The following is an 18,204-nucleotide window of genomic DNA, read 5'->3' as shown; positions in this document are numbered from 1 at the left end:
GTTCAGCCCCAGGGAGAGAAAGGAGAGGCTGGTACAGGGTCACACTGAGCTCAGTACCTGTATCTCTTCCAACTGCTAAACTACATGGCCTTGGGCAAGATTTTTAATGACTCTTAGCCTGTTCTCTCCTGTGTAAACCAGGGACAAAAATGAGCTACTACGAAAGGTTGTAATGAGGATTAAATGAGATCATTTCCATCTAAAGCCAAGCATGTAATAGATGCTGAACAGATGGCATCTCTCGCTATCATTGTGGTAGCCAAGAAGATCTTTGACGATCCTCGTCTCTTGGTGTTCACATCCTTGCCTGGCCCCCTCCCTCACGGAGCCGGTGCTGACCTATGGTACCATAAAATACTGCACAAGTGACAGCGTGCAAGGCTTCGGAGGCTTCTGAAGCTAGGTCACGTGGTATGCCTTTGCCTTGGCCTCTCGGATCACTTGCTCTGGGAGGAAGCAAACCACCTGGTGATGAAGACATTCAAGAGGCCATGGAGAGAGGTCTGTGGGGAGGGGGCCTCTGAAAAACCCGAACCTGCCATCACTTTGATCTTGGACTTCCAGCCTCCAGAACGGTAAGGGAGTAAATTTCTGTTGTTTAAGCCCCCCAGTCTGTGGGACTTTGTGATGGCAGCCTGACCTCACTGATAAAGCCATGTGTGTCCTTTTTATGTGGCTGAGCTGCCTCGCAACACAATGGCTAAGTTCCAAAGACAGACACACACACACACACACACACACACACAGCAGCTGTATCATTTTTATGACCTAGTTTCAGAAGTCATGGAGCATCACTTCTGACATATTCTATCTATTAGAAGTGAGTCATTAAGTTTTGCCACTGAGTCGCTAAGTTATGCAAAGGAAAGGGAATTCGACTCTACCTTTTAAAGGAAGGAGAGTAAAATAATGTGCAGATATATTTTAAGACCCATCCCCAGTATTACCATCATATGTTTGTCATATAGATTTGAAGATGCTGGCAGGCCAGCCCGGCGGAGCTGTGTCCCAGGCAACTTGGTCACGAATGTGGATTTGGAATGTGTGGCTAGATGTGTGGGTCTGGGAGTCACTCACACAGAGAACTAGAAAGACAGTGTGACTCCAGGGGAAGGCAGCAGGGCTCAGCTGAAAGGAATGTCAAGCACAGCTTGGTGCTGTGTGAGTATTATTGATTCACTGAAAGTATTGGCAAGACCTCAGAAAGCCAGCTATCCAGCCCACCTTGGATATTTACTAAAAGGAAAGTATTTGCTTCTTCCGGTCTATTAAAGCTTCTGCCAACAAATAAAACCCTACCTAATGTTCCAGAGCCAGAATAGTCTTTAAAATACGATGAACTCATAAAACAAAACATCATCATTGTCTGCAAACTGGGTCCTAGGGACCCACAGGTCATGTCCTCTTGGGATCCTAACCAGAAGATCCTGCTTTGACTGGAACACAATCCCCACCCTCCTCTTGGGCGGTTTGGCGTCCCTTTCCATCAGCTGCCCATCACTGGCTTTCTTACAGAGGACCGAATACTCAACACAGGCGCTTTTCAACCTCAAATCAAAACAGGCTCTGGCCAGGTAGGTCAGCTGATTTAAGTTTCGTCCGGATAAGCCAAGGTTGCGGATTCAATCCCCAGTCAGGGCACGTACAAGAATCAACCAATGAATGCACAGCGAAGTGGAACAACAAATCGATGTTTCCCTTTCCTGCTCTCTCCAAGATCAATAAATAAAAAAAGGAAATGAGTGAAATTCAAATCTCTCCTAGCAAAGAGCCAAGAGGCCTAAAATTCATAAATGAAGAAATAAGGCATATGTATATTTCAAGCAGTGGCAGTACATGCCAGATGCAGCAGCCGTGAGAGTTGGGATTGGTTGCCCTTGAGGAGCGGGTCAGTCCCGGTGGGTTTGGGTGAGGTTGAGAAGATTAAGGCGCCGCACAAGAGGAATGGTGTTTTGTATTTAAGTAACCTGTCACACTGCAATTTTTAAAGTACGTGAACTTATTACCATATTTTGCTGTGTATAATGCATACCCACATTTTTGTTACATAGATTGTAACAAGGAATATAATGTAATATATAAAAATAATGTAAGATAATAAAAAATATATAAAATATAATGTAATAACATTATTTTTGTGTGCATTATACATGGGATTGTTATATATGATATGATATTATTTTTGTGATCATTATATACGGGATTATATTATCTATTATACCTATGGCATGGAATCATTATACCCATGTATAATGCGCATCCTTATTTTTCCTTCAAAAATTTGGGCAAAAAGTGCGCATTATAAACGGAAAAATACTTACTTTGATTTTTAAAATAGCTTCTGATTGTTGGTTTAATTTGCATTTAAATTTATTATCAGGACTCCCATAATTGTATAAACTTAACACCAAGTAAAACAGCCTCTCCCGAAGCAAACTACAACTCCCAGGATCCCGCGGATTGGAAAGCCGGTTTGTTCTCCGATTCAAACTACAATTCCCAGAATTCCGGAGCCACGGAGAGCGTTCTGGGCGAGGGCCGGGAGGCTGTGCCCGTGAGCCTGCGCACACGCAGGGACTCCCGCGCCCGGCTCGCCTGTCTGGCAGGCGCGCGGCGGGCACCCGCGAGCCCGGCGGTGGCAGATGGGACGGCGCGGAGCTGCTTGAGCTCGGTGCCTGGGCCTCCCCACTTTGGGCAGGCGCCGGGGCGGTGTTGCAGCGGCGGAGTCAGCCAGAGCTGTCGCCGCAGAAAGCACTCCTGGACGCGCGAGCAGAGGTGGCTTCAGCCCCGCGGAGCCCCAGCTGCGGGTGAGACGCGCGCGCTCGAGGTTGGCGAGGTCTCCACGACCCGGCTGGGTTTGGAGTTGAGTGAGGGGCCCCTGGACCTCCCCGGGGAGTGGACGACGGGATCGCCTGGCCCTTGGGTGAAGGGGAGCCCAGGGGAGTTTGCAGAACGGAGGGGTGACGTGGAATGAGGGCTGAAGGAGGCGCGGGAGGTAGTAGGGGTCATGGGAGGGGTGGACCTTGAGGGTCCTGGTGGTGCGAGCCGCACCGTGCCCGCTGAAGTCCTTGGCTCGGGGCAGGCGCTGGCAGCGGGTCCCCGAGCGCTTTACCTGGGAGATGATGGTGCGCGTGAGACGCAGGTGGCGGGGGCCCCGGCGAGGTGAGCGAAGAGGGCCTGGGCCTCCCGAGCTCCCCTAGAAAGCAGTACTTGGACAGGCCTGCAGCCGATCCCTGGCTACTTGGGGCTCCACAAGGCACCTACTGTGAGACTGGTGATAAGACACGCCTGCTTGACAGTGCCTGGGTGGCCTCTGAAGGAGGGGCCCATGGACTCCGGACCCCAGGTGTAGGAACCCTTCTCCAGGTCTCTGATGGAGATCTGCCGCCAAAGTCTGAGGTCCTCGGGCCAAAGCCCTGCACTTGGTGGTGGGCGCCCAGTGTCTGTTTATTTTATGCCGACCAACCCGCAAAGCTTACTCCTGGCCGGGGCAAGACCCGCCCAGGTAGGGCTAACGGACTTAGTGGCTGAGAGCTCTGGTAGGACAGCCTTCCTTCACCGGATGTTCACTGTTACCCGTGCTGGACGTTCAGATCCGACTCTCACCCGCTGTGTGCCCGTAAGCAAGTCACTTATCCTCTGTGAGCCTGTTTCTTCCTCTGCAAAATGGGAATAAAAGTACCATCATCACTGCGTGTCTGTGACAATTAAATGAAATAATCCCAACGAGTCTTCAGCCCGGGGCCTGGCCTACGATGACCATTGGGCAGTTGTCAGCACATGTGGTCGCCAAGGGTAGAAAATGCCAGCGGCGAGCCTGGAGGCCGGGTCTGAGTTTGCGCCGGAACTCGCCGCCCTCTCTGCTGTCCAGGCTTCGGAGACCCTCCAGTTCCTCTTTTCACATCCCTGACGGGAACCTGAGCCCCCGGTGGAGGCACAGCCAGGAAGGAACTCTCTTCCCCGGGGGGTGGCCAGCCCGTCGGTTCAGAGCCTCGGGCCCCCAGAGGCGAGGAAAATGGGGAGCGGAGACGCTCAGCGAGGTGGGGAGGAGCGCTGGCGGCGAGGTTCCGGCACACGTGGGAGCATCCTGGTGGCCAGGACGTGGTGGGCTGTCAAAGCAGCTGCAGCTTTTTTCAAACTGGCCTTCTGGTTGGCAAGCTCTTGCTCTAAGCTTTGCTTTCGAAAATATTTAGCTATAAACAAAGGCTTTTAGTGACTATATTGAGCTAACTGGAAAATGAAATTACCAAATGCTCCATTCCCCAAGGATCCTCGTCACTCTCAGTCTGGTTGTTGGTGGCCCTGCCCCTCCAGGACCCGCTCACCACCTGAGGGGCATTTTAAATGGGATGAAATGATGACTCTGAAAGGGGACCCACAAATGTCATCATAGGCTTTGGAGTCAGACTTGGGCTTGAATCCCAGCTCCCCCCTTTAATAGCTGTGTGACACTGAGCAATTTACTTAACGACTCTGCGCCTGCATCCTCAAATGTGAGATGAACAAACAAGATAATTCATGTAAAGCACTTAACATTGTGCCAGGCGGGGAGTGCGGGCCAGTGGATAGGAGTCGCTATGTCATTGTTACGGTCAAGAATAATAGTATAAAAGGAATTGTCGGACAGTGTGCTTCGCTTGTACCGTCTCTTTGAAATCACAAAACCACCCTGAAGGGTAGGCATCGTTGTGCTGTTTTTCAGATCAGGAAGTGGAGGCTGGCAGGGGTCAAGAACTGGCCCAGGCAGACACAGAAGAACAAATACCACGTGACACTACTTAAGTGATGGATCCAAAAGAGCCAAACTCGTAGAGGCAGAGGGTCGAACAGGGTTGCCGGGGCCTGGAGGAAGGGGAACGGGAAAGTATTAGTCAAAGGACACAAAGTTTCAGGTCCACAAATAACTACATCCTACAGATCTACTGTACAGCATAGTGCCTATAGGTGATGATTTTTGTGTTATTATATACTTGAAATTAGCTAAGAGGATAGATCTGATGTGCTAAGGGTTTCATCACACAAAAAAAAATAATAGGAATCATAAGAGGGCAGGAGGAAGCTTTTGCAGGTAATGGGTAGGTTTGTGGCATATGGATTACGGTGATGGATTCACTGGTGTGTACATATCTCCTAACTCATCAAGGTGTAGATATTAATTATGTAGAGCTCTCTGTAGGTCGAAAGGAAGAAGAAGAGATGGTCTAGAGTCACAGTGCTGCTAAGCGACAGGACAGGAGCTCCCATGCTGGCATCTCAGCTCCGGGAACGGTGCCTTTTAACTCCCCACCTCCCGGTCTTCGCGGCTTTTGAAGCACAACCGGGACCAGAGGCAGCCTGCCCTTTCAGGGCCAGGGTGTTCTCACACCGCTTGGAGCAGAGGCGGGACCCAGCAGCCCGGCTGTGTGTTTGTCCCTGTGTGAGGTCCTGTGTGAGGCTGGAGGAGGCTGCCCACTGGGTGAGTCTGGGCGATGCAGTGTGAGGAAGAGGTGGCTGAAGTGAGGACCCACGGGGCTGGGGGGAAGAAGAGTTGTCTTGTGTAGGGGCTGGGAAGGGTCTCAGAACTGGCTTCCTCTCTCTGGGCCTGCCGTCTGCTTTTGGGAGGCGAGGAGGCCCACCCGCAAGCCTGGGCGTGGGGAGGAGCCGCGGGCTGAGCCAGGTGCCACTGTTCTCATCTTGTGCCTGTGACGGCTCTCGCTGCCTCTCAAGACCTCTTTTCCAAACCAGAGTTGTAGCAAATCATTTCTAAGGGCTCTTTCAGCTCTAAATTGATGGCTTACCCCTCTCAGCATGGCACCAGCGCGGGAGGGACAATGGTCACAGCAGTGGGTCCCCAGTGGGTCCCCTTGGCGGAGAGAGTGGCACAGCGCCCTGCGCCTCCTGCCACCGCACGCAGCTCGGAGCCTGGCTGGTGAGATCCAGTCCCACGGAGGAAGCCTTGGGTTGCTAAGTTACAGCTGAGGGCCGTGGGTCTGCATTCCCAGAGCCACCCACACCCGCTCTGCCCTCGCGTGATAAAAACGCATTGCCCTGAGGCGCACCCTACTTCTGTCTCCGTCACTCACTCATTGTGCCTCCGAGTCGGATGGCCAAGGGACACAGTGCCAGAGAACGGCCCCCTGGAGTCAGACCCAGATTTGAATCCTGATACCCCCTGCTTGAGCCGGAAGACCTAAAGCAAGGCGCTTAACCTCACTAAGATCAACTCCTTTCACGGTAAACGGAAATGGAGGTGGTACCGGTACCTACAAGGAGGGCGTTTGCGAGGCTTGAATGAAGAGGGCAGGGAAAGGGCAGAGGACCATGCCGGGCGCTCAGTAGGTGCTCTGCAAAGGGAGGTGGTGGTGGCCCTGACCCCCCACCCCCCGCCCGGAGGCCAGCAGCCTTTGTTCCTGAGCCAGCACAGACGGCGATCCGTCCTCCTGGGTACTGTGGCTTCCTCTGCTCCGGGGCCTGGCCTCTGGCAGAGAACCAGGCTTTTCCCTCTGCCAGGGGTGAGCACCGTTGGCGCGGTCTCATGCTAAGAGTTGTGCCTTCTCCACTTTGAAAAGTGCAACGGAGGGCCCCTTCCTGGGTCCTCAGCCCTGAGCCAGGCCCAGGGAGGGTTTGGGGACCCTGGTCTGCCCCGTGGCCACTGTTACTGCTGTTCCCAGGCCAGAATCTTGTGTCAGGTTGTTTTAAACACACGCACCCACTGATGAGACCCATGCGAAGTCCTCCAGCAGTGGAGGTTTGCGGCCGGAATCATGGCACATCCTTGGGGTGACATCAGGAAGGGCCACGGTTGTGCTGGGCCCCAGAGCTTCTGAGAGGGTGTGAGCAGGCACCTTAAGGAGCTGGAGAGGCGGTCCCGGGGCCCACTTATCTCTGCCTGTGGGGAGGAACATGTGATACAAGCCACCAAGGCTGGGGGTGGGGGCGCGGAGGGGGGTCTGGCCTCTCCCTGTGTCTTGGCTGGTGGCTGCTTTAGACCCCAGCTCCTCCCTTCCTCCATTTAGCCGTGCCGAGAGGAAAGCCCCGGTCAGATTTTTGCTGCTCTTGCCCCAAGCGGTACAGCTTCTGTGGGTTGGGGACACTTTGCTCCCAAGGGGCCCCAAGTGTGGTGGGCCTCTCAGTGTGCCCTGGCATGGGGGCTTGTGCATCCTCTCAGCCGAGGCTGGGGACAGAGTTTACTGAGCCTTGATGGAGGGGGCGGGTCCTCCTCTGTCGAATTGGTTGTTTGCCCTGGGCTGGACGGAAATGCCTGCCGGGTGCTGAGAAGTAGGGCACGGCAGAATCGGGGTGTGTTAGCAGCACCTCCGAGCAGTTCTCAATGCTGAGCACGTGTAAGAACCCCTGGGCGCATAGGTTCCTGGGTGCCCCTCTGAGATCCTGGTTCAGCAAATCTGGAGGAGGCCCAGGAGCCTGCATTTCTAACCTCCCAGGTCATGCTGATCCTGGGTCCCCCCAGGAGGCCCAATGTGAGCCCTGCTTTGCGGGACCCGAGCCCAGCCCCACTCCGTGCCTGTGAAGTAGCCCTCACAGGCGGGCCTGGTTGTGCTGGCCGACCTCCACGCAGGGACTCACAAAGTGGCTGGTCCCTCCGTCTCAGGGTATAGACAGCTTCAACCCTTAGAGAAATCCTCTTCCTACCCACCCACTAGACCCCGCTCCCCCACCCTGCCCCCACCCCATGACGTCTTTCGGCTGGCTTCAGTTCAGGGCTCTGGGCCAGCCCGCGCAGGTGTGCTGGGCAGGGGCAGGGTGGCAGCCAGCTGCTCGGAGTTGGGTGCACCTGAAGTCCATCCATTTGCCTGGGGTCTGGGTTGCATGTGGCATCACCACGCGTGGGTGCCGAGTCACTTAGAAAGGGCTGCAGCCGCCCCCTGGGTGCCCCACTCCCGCTGCACGGCCCCTCGGGTGTCGGAAGACTGCCCGGGGTCCAGGGGCTCCCCTGCTCCTTCGGGCATCCCACACAGGACAGCGCTTCTTGACCCTGACCACGCCGTGGAGTAGGGTCGTATCCGCGGTGGAGCCCGTAGGCCCTGATTCCTGACGACGGTGCAGAGCCCACGTCTACTCATGAGGAAGCGTCAGACAAGCCCACGTTGAGAAAAAAGACTAGGAAATAACTGACCCTCGCTCTTACCACGGTCAAGGTCACGGAAGTCAAGGAGAGACCGAGAGGCTGCCCAGGCTGGAGGGCACTGGAGAGACCCGGTCATTGATGCCACGCCTCACCCCGGATTGGGTTCTGGGCCACAGAATGGAGACCGCGGGTTAATGACCATCTCATATCAATATTAACTTCCCGAATTTATGTTACATAAGAGGGTGTTCTCATTCTTAGGAAACACATGCTGAACTATTAAGGGCTAGAGGGGCAAGATGTTTACGACTTATTTTTAAATGGTTCAGAAAAGAGGGAATGACAAAATGTGTCCAGTTCGCAGTTGGTGAGTCTGTAGGAGAGTTCTTTGTAGTATACATGAAAGTTTTTGTAAGTCTGGAATTATTTCCGGATAAAAAGAAAAAAACAAGATCACAGATGCTGTAGCGGGCCTCCTGGTTGTTTCCTGTGTAACTCTGGGCAGCTCCAACTCTGGCTGTGGTTTGAGCATCTATAAAACGCAGATTGTCGTTGGGAAGTGGGGAGCCTGGCTCCTAGTAACTGGCCAGCGTTGCTGCTGCTGCTGCTGCTGCTGCTGCTGTTGGATGGTGAAGAGGCCAAAGGAAAACCTGAGCCGGCCCTGACCGGTGTGGCTCAGTGGGTCCCCCAAAGCGAAAGGTCGCCAGTTTGATCCCCGGTCAGGGCATGTGCCTGGGTTGCGGGTTTGGTCCCTGCTCGAGGGCGCCGAGAGGCAGCCGATTACTGTACCTCTGACACACCAGTGTTTCTCTCCCTCTCTTTCTCCCTTCTTTTCCCTCTCTATAAAAATAAAGGGGGGGGGGGGAAGAAAAGAGAAGAAAACCCAAGCCAAAGCCTGCCCCGTCTCCTGCTGATGTTTGGTTCCAGGCTCCCTGGGTGGCTGGCAGCGACCACCAGTGCCTTGGCCACTCATCACTCAGCTTCCCCTGCAGAGGGCTTTGTAGTGGCCACCCGAGCCTGCGGGGCTCCACAGGTGCCCTGGCAGCTTCACCCCCTGCCTCCCCCTGGCACTGCCCATGCCTGGCCGGCAGCCCGGCTCCCAGTTCCTACCCGCCGGGTAACGCAGCGCCATGCAGCGGTGGGCCTGGCCAGCACTGCCCGAGGATGGGTGGAGAGCCCAGCGGCCTCAGGACTTGCTGAGCGGGCACGTGTGACCCCTGGGCATGGGGACGCCTGCTGTGGACAGATTCGGAGCAGTCACTGCCCATGGGGACATGTGAACACTTAACAGAGATGTTCACCTTATCCCCCATGACCACCAAAATATCCCCGAAACCTTGCTGAGAACTCCCTCGCCACCAGGTCGCTTCTCTGGGGGGCCCCAGCCCTGACCAGTGCTCTTTCCTGCCACGCCCCTGTGTGCTGTGCGTACTTCGTGCTTCTCCGTGACTGTGTTATGCTTCCTGTGGTGAGTTGTCTGCTGCCTCTCTTGATGTGTCAGTCCTCTCAGGAAGGCCCCGGGGACCCACTGGGTATGTGTCCACGTTGGGGTCGGAGCCTTCCCTGTAAGAATGGATTGTATTTGACTCTGCAGTTTCACCCAGAGAAACTGATGCAGGCGTGTTCTGCGCCACCTGTTTGAGCATCTCAGCAGAGGCTCGCGCGATTCTGGTCCTTGCTGGCATCCCCGTGTACGGCCACACGGGTGCGCTGTCGTGCCGTTCTGCGATGCCGGAGAGGCCCACACGGGCTCTAACTTCCCGGTGACTGACAGGTGCCAAGCAAAAACCAGACGGTGTCAGAGCAGGCTGTGCGACCGAAGGTTTCTACGTTGGGGGGCTGGTGAGAGGGTGCAGGCGAGCTGGTGGGAGGCTGGGCTCGCCCCCGCCGGCTCCACTGTCCTGCCTGGGCCGAGGACCTTGGGACCTGGGCTTTCCCCGGCCGAGCCTAACGTTGCCCATCACGCCTGAGTCACACGGCCTGGAATTCTACTGGGGTCCCCCTCTTTGAAGGCGTCCCATCACCGTTTATTGATAAGGAAGCCGCGTCCCAGTCGCCAGCTGTCACCCTACCATTAATGTCTCCAGCTTTGACTCAGCTTGGCCCTTTATTCAAAACAAGGAGATACGATTCACGTCAAGGGTTTAGTCTAAAAATGTGAACGCTTAACGAAGTGTTAAATATGCCCACTCAATTAATCGCAAAGTCTTACCAGGAGCATGCAGAGGCTGCCGACGTTTTGGCGAAGGGTAAATACTTTCGTCAGAAAACCTGCTGCTATGTACATGTCTAATTCTGGGGCACATTCAAGTGGCATGTTGCTAGCCCAGCTTTATATGCTGCTTCTGGTAACAAAAGGAGGTGGGGGCCGGAGGGGTCATGCTGAGGATGTTTGAGGCATCGGGACTTGTTTGCGCTTTCCTAACTCCCCGGGTGTGAGACACGTCCCCACGGGACCGAACGCCTCCATCCCTCACACTAGTAGTCCTGGCTGCATGTGGGATCATGGCACTTTTCAGGGACTGAATTAGCGTGCTGTAATTCTCCGAGAGAATTAGGAACCGCCCTTGGAAGTAAAATGGTTAGAAAATGACGTAAAACCTTGCATGGCCACCTTGTTGGCCGGCTGGGTCCTCGGCGGGCGGGGGCGGGCGGGGGCCAACAGTCCCTGACCTCCTCGGCCCTGCTCCTGGAGGAGTGACTGGTGCGCAGCAGCTGGTTCTGGCTGTCGGGAAGCTGGGGACGTGGAGCAGCTGGAGAGGCCAGCAGCCTCAGCCCTCGGGCCTGCGTGTCAGCTTCATTCAGTGTGAACAGTTGCCGGAAGGTATATGGCAGCATGCTTGACATTTGAAGTGGACTTCTGTCTCCTCTGGAAGGACCAGCAGAGCAGTGTCATGGACTGAATTATGTTCCCACAGATTCACATCGTCCAACCGTAACCCCCCAAGGCCTTTAAGGAGATAACTGAGGTTACGCGAGGTCATCAGGGCGGGGCCCTAATTGGATAGGGCTGGCGTCGTCATGAGAAGAGGGAGCGAGAGCAGGGTCCTCGTTCTCTCTGTGGACACATGGGGAAGAGGCTACGAGCACACGGCGAGCAGGCCAAGGGCCGAGGCCTTGGGGGACACCAGACGTGCTGACGCGTTGATCTTGGACTTGTAGCCTCCAGAACCGTGAGGAAAAGCATGTCTGTTGTTTAAGCCCCCCAGTCTGCGGTGCTTTGTGACGGCAGCCCGAGCAGACTGAGGCACGTGGGCACCACCAGGCCGCGTGCCTGCCCGCCCTCATTACCCTGAGCCCGGCCCGGGTGTCCGGTGTCCGGGTCACACAGCCCAGGCATTGGCAGGCCCAGGACAGTGCACCTGGCCTGGGGAAAGGGGGTGTCGCTGGGGCTGTGGCCCACTAAGCGACTCCACCCGTGTGTTCACGGCTTTGAATCTTCCTCTCAGGGAGTCGGGTTCATTATCCAGGAACACTTTATACAGCGATGGGGGAAGCCCTCCCTGATCTTCTGCAGAACCAGGGGTCTGATTAATGTACTCTTTGCCTCCATCTCTTCCCTTTTGAAAACCTTTCTGAGGACTTTGCTTGATCTTTCAGTTGTGCTGGCTTATGCAGGACAGCTGGGGGGCGGGGACCCAGGGGGAGTGTGGGCCCCTCCATGGTGACCATGCAGTGACTTCCCAGTACTTGTTGCCTTTCTCCCACATCACTTCGGCGGGGGGACCTCCCAGCAGGTGAAAGTCCAAGGGCGGTTCTCCATCTGTCTCCCCGTGGTGAAAGGCCGCAGTATCCGCGTAATCCACGTGGCCCCAGAGCAGATCCCGAGGCGAGGCTTCAAGTGCACGGAGATTATCTGCACTGGCTCCCAGTGATCAGGAACGGGGGAGGGGAGAAGTGAGACAGCGGAAGGGACAAGGGTGTGCATCAAGCCTGTCACCACCGCGGGGGCCTGCTGCGTCCTTAGGGAGCTCTGGCAGCCGCTGTGAACACGCCTCAGCTCTCCCACCCGGGGAGGGTGGTGTCTGTGCATGTGCTCCCACCGGACGTTGGTGCGGGCTGCCTGGCTCGTCGGTGGTCGGGTAAGAAACCCAGGCGCTCTGAGCCCCGAGCTTTAGCACTGCACTACTTCCAGCGCGATGCTCCGTCCAGCCCCAGCAAACCTGCCTTCCACACCCCGCACCCCCTTCGAAGGGTACCTGAGAGCCTGGAGTGCCCAGGGAGGGTGCCTGTGCTCATCCCGCCATCTGTCGGCACCAGTCCAGCAGGACTCGGGGGCATGGAGGACTTAGCATCATGCGATAAACAGTCCCCTCCGTCCCCAGTCCCCAAGACTGGTTCCTGCCTCGTTGCTCATTTGCCCCACAAGACCCCCAACCCCCATGTTGCCTGGCTCCCGTAAGCTTTGCCTCAAGGCCTGAGCTCCGTGGACCGGCTGCTGCACTCAGCCCCCCAGGCCCAAGGGACAACCCTGGCCTCCTTCCCGCCTGCAGGCCCCACCCTCCACCTTCCAACCCCCAAGCCTGCCTTCACCCCAGGGGCTCCTGCATGCGGGAGGGCAGGTGGCAGAATGCTCACTGGACAGGTGAGTACCTGGGGCTGGGATGCCCCCTCAGGTTGGAGGCGGGCCTTTCCTCTCTTTCCCCCTTCACTTTCCTGGGGGTCTTGCTTTTCGATAGCCCTGGGTGTATGGGTTTTAGCTTTACTTTCTACTGGAAGCCGTTCTTTGTATGATCGGAGTGAAACATGCATCAGCTTGTGCCACACAATCTGTGTCTTATTCCTCCTGGGAGAGCTTTATTTTTTTCTCTTTTCTGAATATTAATTTATGACTCGTCGACCCTCTAGAGTTCTGTCACTTGTAATAGCGATTTCTTTATTGTTTCTTTTTGGGTGAAGGCAAGTGGCCAAGCCCAGAGTCAAGGTGTAGACGTGTGTATGGTCCCGCGGAAGCAGCGGGGTCCGGGGAGTAAGTACTTTTGCACAAAGGTCCGATCCACTGCGCTGCCGGTGTGCGCAGAAAGGTGTCCGGGCCCCGCGGGGGCCGGGACCCAGAGCTGAGCACAGCGCCCGGCCCGCAGCGGCAGCCGCGGACAGACTGTGCCAACACCTGTTCCCTGTCCTTCTCTCTCACAGGCTTTTGCTGGTCCATGCTCAGGGGGCCTGCAGGGATGGCTTGCGGCGCTTCCCAGCGGCTGTCCTCACCTTGCTAGGGCCCCGCGGTGGCGGCGTTAGGATGCAGCTCTCGGCCGTGGTCAACGCGCTGCTGGTGTCGGTGCTGGCGGCCGTGCTGTGGAAGCACGTGCGCCTGCGTGAGCATGCGGCCAGCCTGGAGGAGGAGCTGGCCCTGGGCCGGCAGGCCCCCGAGGCAGCGCCGGCGCCGAGGATCGACTACCCGAAGGCGCTGCAGAGCCTGATGGAGGGCGGCACGCACATGGTGTGCACGGGCCGCACGCACACCGACCGCATCTGCCGCTTCAAGTGGCTCTGCTACTCCAACGAGGCGGAGGAGTTCATCTTCTTCCACGGCAACGCCTCCGTCATGCTGCCCAACCTGGGCTCCCGGCGCTTCCAGCCAGCCCTGCTGGACCTGTCCACCGTGGACGACCACAACACGCAGTATTTCAACTTCGTGGAGCTGCCGGCCGCCGCCCTGCGGTTCCTGCCCAAGCCGGTGTTCCTGCCGGACGTGGCTCTCATTGCCAATCGCTTCAACCCCGACAACCTCATGCACGTCTTCCACGACGACCTGCTGCCGCTCTTCTACACCCTGCGCCAGTTCCCCGGCCTGGCACGCGAGGCCCGGCTCTTCTTCATGGAGGGCTGGGGCGAGGGGGCACACTTTGACCTCTACAAGCTCCTCAGCCCCAAGCAGCCTCTCCTGCGGGCCCAGCTGAAGACCCTGGGCCGCCTGCTGTGCTTCTCCCACGCGTTCGTAGGCCTCTCCAAGATCACCACCTGGTACCAGTACGGCTTCGTGCAGCCCCAGGGCCCAAAGGCCAACATCCTCGTCTCTGGCAACGAGATCCGGCAGTTCGCGCGGTTCATGAGGGAAAAGCTGAATGTGAGCCACGCGGGGGCCCCGCTGGGCGAGGACTACATTCTGGTCTTCAGCCGCACGGAGAACAGGCTTATCCTGAACGAGGCAGAGCTGCTGCTGGCGCTGGCTCAGGAGTTCCAGATGAAGACGGTGACGGTGTCCCTGGAGGACCACGCCTTTGCGGATGTCGTGGGGCTGGTCAGCAACGCCTCCATGCTGGTCAGCATGCACGGGGCGCAGCTGGTCACGGCGCTCTTCCTGCCGCGCGGGGCCACTGTGGTGGAGCTCTTCCCGTATGCCGTCAACCCTGACCACTACACCCCTTACAAGACGCTGGCCACACTGCCGGGCATGGACCTTCACTATGTCGCCTGGCGGAACACGCTGCCAGAGAACACGGTCACGCACCCCGAGCGGCCCTGGGACCAGGGGGGCATCGCGCACCTGGATCAGGCCGAGCAGGCCCGTATCCTACAGAGCCAGGAGGTCCCGCGGCATCTCTGCTGCCGCAACCCCGAGTGGCTGTTCCGGATCTACCAGGACACCAAGGTGGACATCCCATCCCTCATCCAGACTATACGGCGTGTGGTGAAGGGCCGGCCTGGGCCACGGAAGCAGAAGTGGGCGGTCGGCCTCTACCCTGGCAAGGTGCGGGAGGCGCGGTGCCAGGCGTCGGTGCAGGGCGCCGCCGAGGCCCGCCTCACCGTCTCCTGGCAGATCCCGTGGAACCTCAAGTACCTGAAGGTGAGGGAGGTGAAGTACGAGGTGTGGCTGCAGGAGCAGGGGGAGAACACCTATGTGCCTTACATCCTGGCCCTGCAGAACCACACCTTCACTGAGAACATCAAGCCCTTCACCACCTACCTGGTGTGGGTCCGCTGCATCTTCAACAAGCTCCTGCTGGGACCCTTCGCAGACGTGCTGGTGTGCAGCACGTAGCGAGCGCGCAGGGGCCAGGCCTCAGGACGGTGGCTCCCCCAGCTCAGGGCCCCTGGGCCTGCTCCTCCCTGCGCCCCTGGTGGCTTCTGGGAGTTGTTTATTTATTGAGCAGGCCTGCCCCGGGCCTGTGCCTCTGTGTCTTCTCACTGCATCTGGGGGATGGGGTTCGCAGTAGTCCTCTGCGCCGTGGTGCGATGGGACACCCCCGCCCCTGTCCCCTTCTCCCATCCTGAGCATCCGTACCCCTGGAAAAGGTCTTTAGGGGGAGGAGGAGGAAGAGGAGGAAGGAAGGTAAGAATCCTACAGAACCTCTTTGGGCGATCATGTTGGTCCCTACCGAGTCTTTCTGGCTGGTTCCTAGGCTTCTGGAAACTGCAAGTAATCGATCATGTGGTGGTTTGGGCAGCTGGTTTATCAGCTTCCATCCCCATACAATTCCCCTGTAGCCCACTAAAGGGACATGCATTAAATGATTATAAACATCTCGGTCCAGTTTTTTTACTGCATGGTAGGAAGTGGGGCTGGGAGATGCCCTTTAGTCCAAATTGTCAACCAAGAGGATGTGGCAGTGGGGAAAGCGTCAAGGACCGGAAAGGGAGGCCGGCTGATCGGATTTCACCTTGACTGCTGGGTGAAGGTCACATTTCCACCTAGAAGGGCTACAAGCCTGGGAATGCGTGGCAGAGGGTGTGGTGAGGCGGAGCAGTGACCACCAGCGGTTCAGGGTCAGCTGGACATTCACACTCACGAGACCATGACAGACCCTCCCCCCCCCGCCCCCGCCACGGGATCCACTCAGAAGGACGTAGGACAGGATGCTCGGCGGGGTGGCAGGGCAGCATCAGGCTCTCTCCTTCCATGGGAGAGGGGTCCTCACGCCAGGCCAGGGGCCAGTCTCTTCCTCCCCCCCACCAAGTGACCGCTCAAGGGCAAGGAGACGTGACCCACAGTGGTAGTTGTGGGGGACACTTTGGCTTGGAAGCCCCGCAGGAGCCATTATCATTTAAACAACTCACCGTCGGTTCCCAGGGTCCCTTGGGACATGCCGGTTGTGAGTTACTGGGCTTGTGGAGCCTGTCCTCTGGTGTCCTCCTGGGTGGGCACCTACTTCCTTCATTCTAGTCCCCAGTCCAGAGGCAGCTTATCTAGCACACAGATCATTACCATCAGCAGTGTTGCCAAACACACACCTGACATTCCACCTTTATCTGGCTTCTGTGGAAACAGAGCTAGAAAGTTAACCCCATGTCACATGTGTCCTTAGAGGAGAAAGTGTCTTGGCCTCTCCTTCAGAGGGAGACTCTGGTGCAGGTCTGGTTCCTGTGAAGGAGAGGGAATGGCGGTCAAGGAGCGAGCCTCAGGCTACGCTGCGTTCTGAGAGGTGCGCACCAGGATAATTGGGTTTCTTAGCCAGGGTTGTCTATCCGACGCGTGTCCCAGTCACTGGCTGCAAGCCACCGTGGGAAGGGTGGTCCCAGTGCTGGTTCGGATTCACGGCAGGAGATCTGAGGGGCACATTTCCATGGTTGGCATGTACCTCCAAAATACTCCCCTTACCCAGAATACCTTTCTCCCTAATCGTGCCCTCCATCTGCCACCGTCCCAGGCTGCTACGTGAAGCCACCTGGGACAAGTCAGTTCAGTCAGAAGTCTCAGGCCCTGCTGGGGAGTGGGGAGTGTGAACTATTTGGCAGTTTCCACTAAAGCGGAATGTGTGTCCCAGCCAGCATTTGTCTCAGCGATTCCACTTCCGGATACATGCCCAAGAACTAGGTGCTGATGTCCTCAAAAGACAGGTATTAAAATATTCCCAGCTCTAACTAAACAAAAGCTGTCAACAACCCAAATGACCACCAGCAGGTAAATTCATGCAAAGGACGCAACAATGAAAAAAAAAGAACTTTGCGTACGTGCAACAATGTAAATCTCACAGATAAGTGAGACCCAAAACAATATATACTATATGGCTCCATTTATGGGAAATCCTAGGACAAGAAAACCAGTCTGGCAACAGAGGTCAGAATCGTGGTTACTAGGGAGGGGCTAACGACTGGGTGAACACGGGGGAGCCTAGGAGGTGGGGAATGTTTTGATCCGCAAGGGGTTACACGATGTGGCTGTCCATGCAAACAAGCATCAGCTTACACTGGGGGATTAGTGCACTTTACACACTTTACGTATGCACATTACACCTCATGGCAAAGGAAAAACTCAGCTCAAGGGGCAGGGAACTCGGTGTGTATCCCTGCAGCTCCCTGGTAACTAGGCTTGCTGCATTCCCCCAGCCCCAGCTCCGCTGCCCTGCCAGTCCCACGGCCCAGAAGGCACTCCGCCCCCACAAGGGGGCGCCCACGGGTCAGTGTGGGTGTTTGTGTCTGCTCTCGGCCGCAGAAGGGGCTCCAGGACTGGTCCTCGATTCTGTGAAGGAAAGGGTTTCTGCCTGTGTCCAAAGCACTTTTTCTGAATCTGAAATCCTGCCATGAAGTTTCATCCTGGGTGCTGTTTTCTCTTGACGTTTTAACACGAACACTTTACCATGTCACTAAACATTATCTGAAAACAAAGTCCTGGTTGGCTGGAGAACTTACCATTGTGTGGACTCACAAAGAAATTGGTGCCCCTTCCCCAAGTCACAGCATTGGTTAGGCCCACCCTTTGATAGCTCTGAGTATTGCCAGCTCTTCCACTTTTGCTTCTTTTTGTTTTTAATGTTTTTGTTTTTTGTTTTTAAATTGGAGTTCAATTAACTTCCAGTGAAATACACAGGACTCCGGTGTAGAAATCCACAAGCTGGACAAACACATCCGCCTGTGGCCGCCCAACGCCTATGGGTGTGGATTATTTCCATCATCCCCATATTGGTAACTTTTTAAACTTCAGAAATTTAGTAGGCAGGATTTCTTTGTTATATAGGGATTATTAAAATGCATTTAACATGAAAGATATTACTTCTCAAGGCTGTTTGCTTTAAATCTGCATCTTGAACACAAGGACCTATTAGAGACTCAGGTGAAGGTTAGGGCAGGAGCTGGGAGCAGGGAGCTGGGAGCAGGGAGCGAGGCTGCTCAGGAAGCTCCTCAGACCGCACCTCACGTGGGCCACATTCTCCATCAACAGGGAGCCCGGTGTCTGTCCCGCCCCAGCACCCCTCGGATCATAT

The 18,204-nt window shown here is 56.2% G+C and overlaps 1 protein-coding gene across 1 annotated transcript; it reads left to right on the top strand.

Moving 5' to 3' along the window:
• Positions 1-2,530: 2,530 nt before the first annotated feature.
• POMGNT2 (protein O-linked mannose N-acetylglucosaminyltransferase 2 (beta 1,4-)) lies at positions 2,531-15,186 on the top strand. The gene is made up of 2 exons (XM_054594561.1): positions 2,531-2,807; positions 13,202-15,186. Exon 2 carries the CDS (start codon positions 13,302-13,304, stop codon positions 15,042-15,044), a length of 1,743 nt encoding a protein of 580 aa, XP_054450536.1. The 5' UTR covers positions 2,531-2,807; positions 13,202-13,301; the 3' UTR covers positions 15,045-15,186.
• The last annotated feature ends 3,018 nt before the right edge of the window (positions 15,187-18,204 follow it).

This window comes from Pteronotus mesoamericanus, unplaced genomic scaffold (assembly GCF_021234165.1).
Source record: "Pteronotus mesoamericanus isolate MK-2021 breed Mesoamerican mustached bat unplaced genomic scaffold, CSHL_Meso_final scaffold_533, whole genome shotgun sequence".
NCBI classification, from domain to species: Eukaryota; Metazoa; Chordata; class Mammalia; order Chiroptera; family Mormoopidae; genus Pteronotus; species Pteronotus mesoamericanus.
Note: the sequence above shows the minus strand (reverse complement) of the source record. Positions and strands in the feature narration are given on the sequence as shown.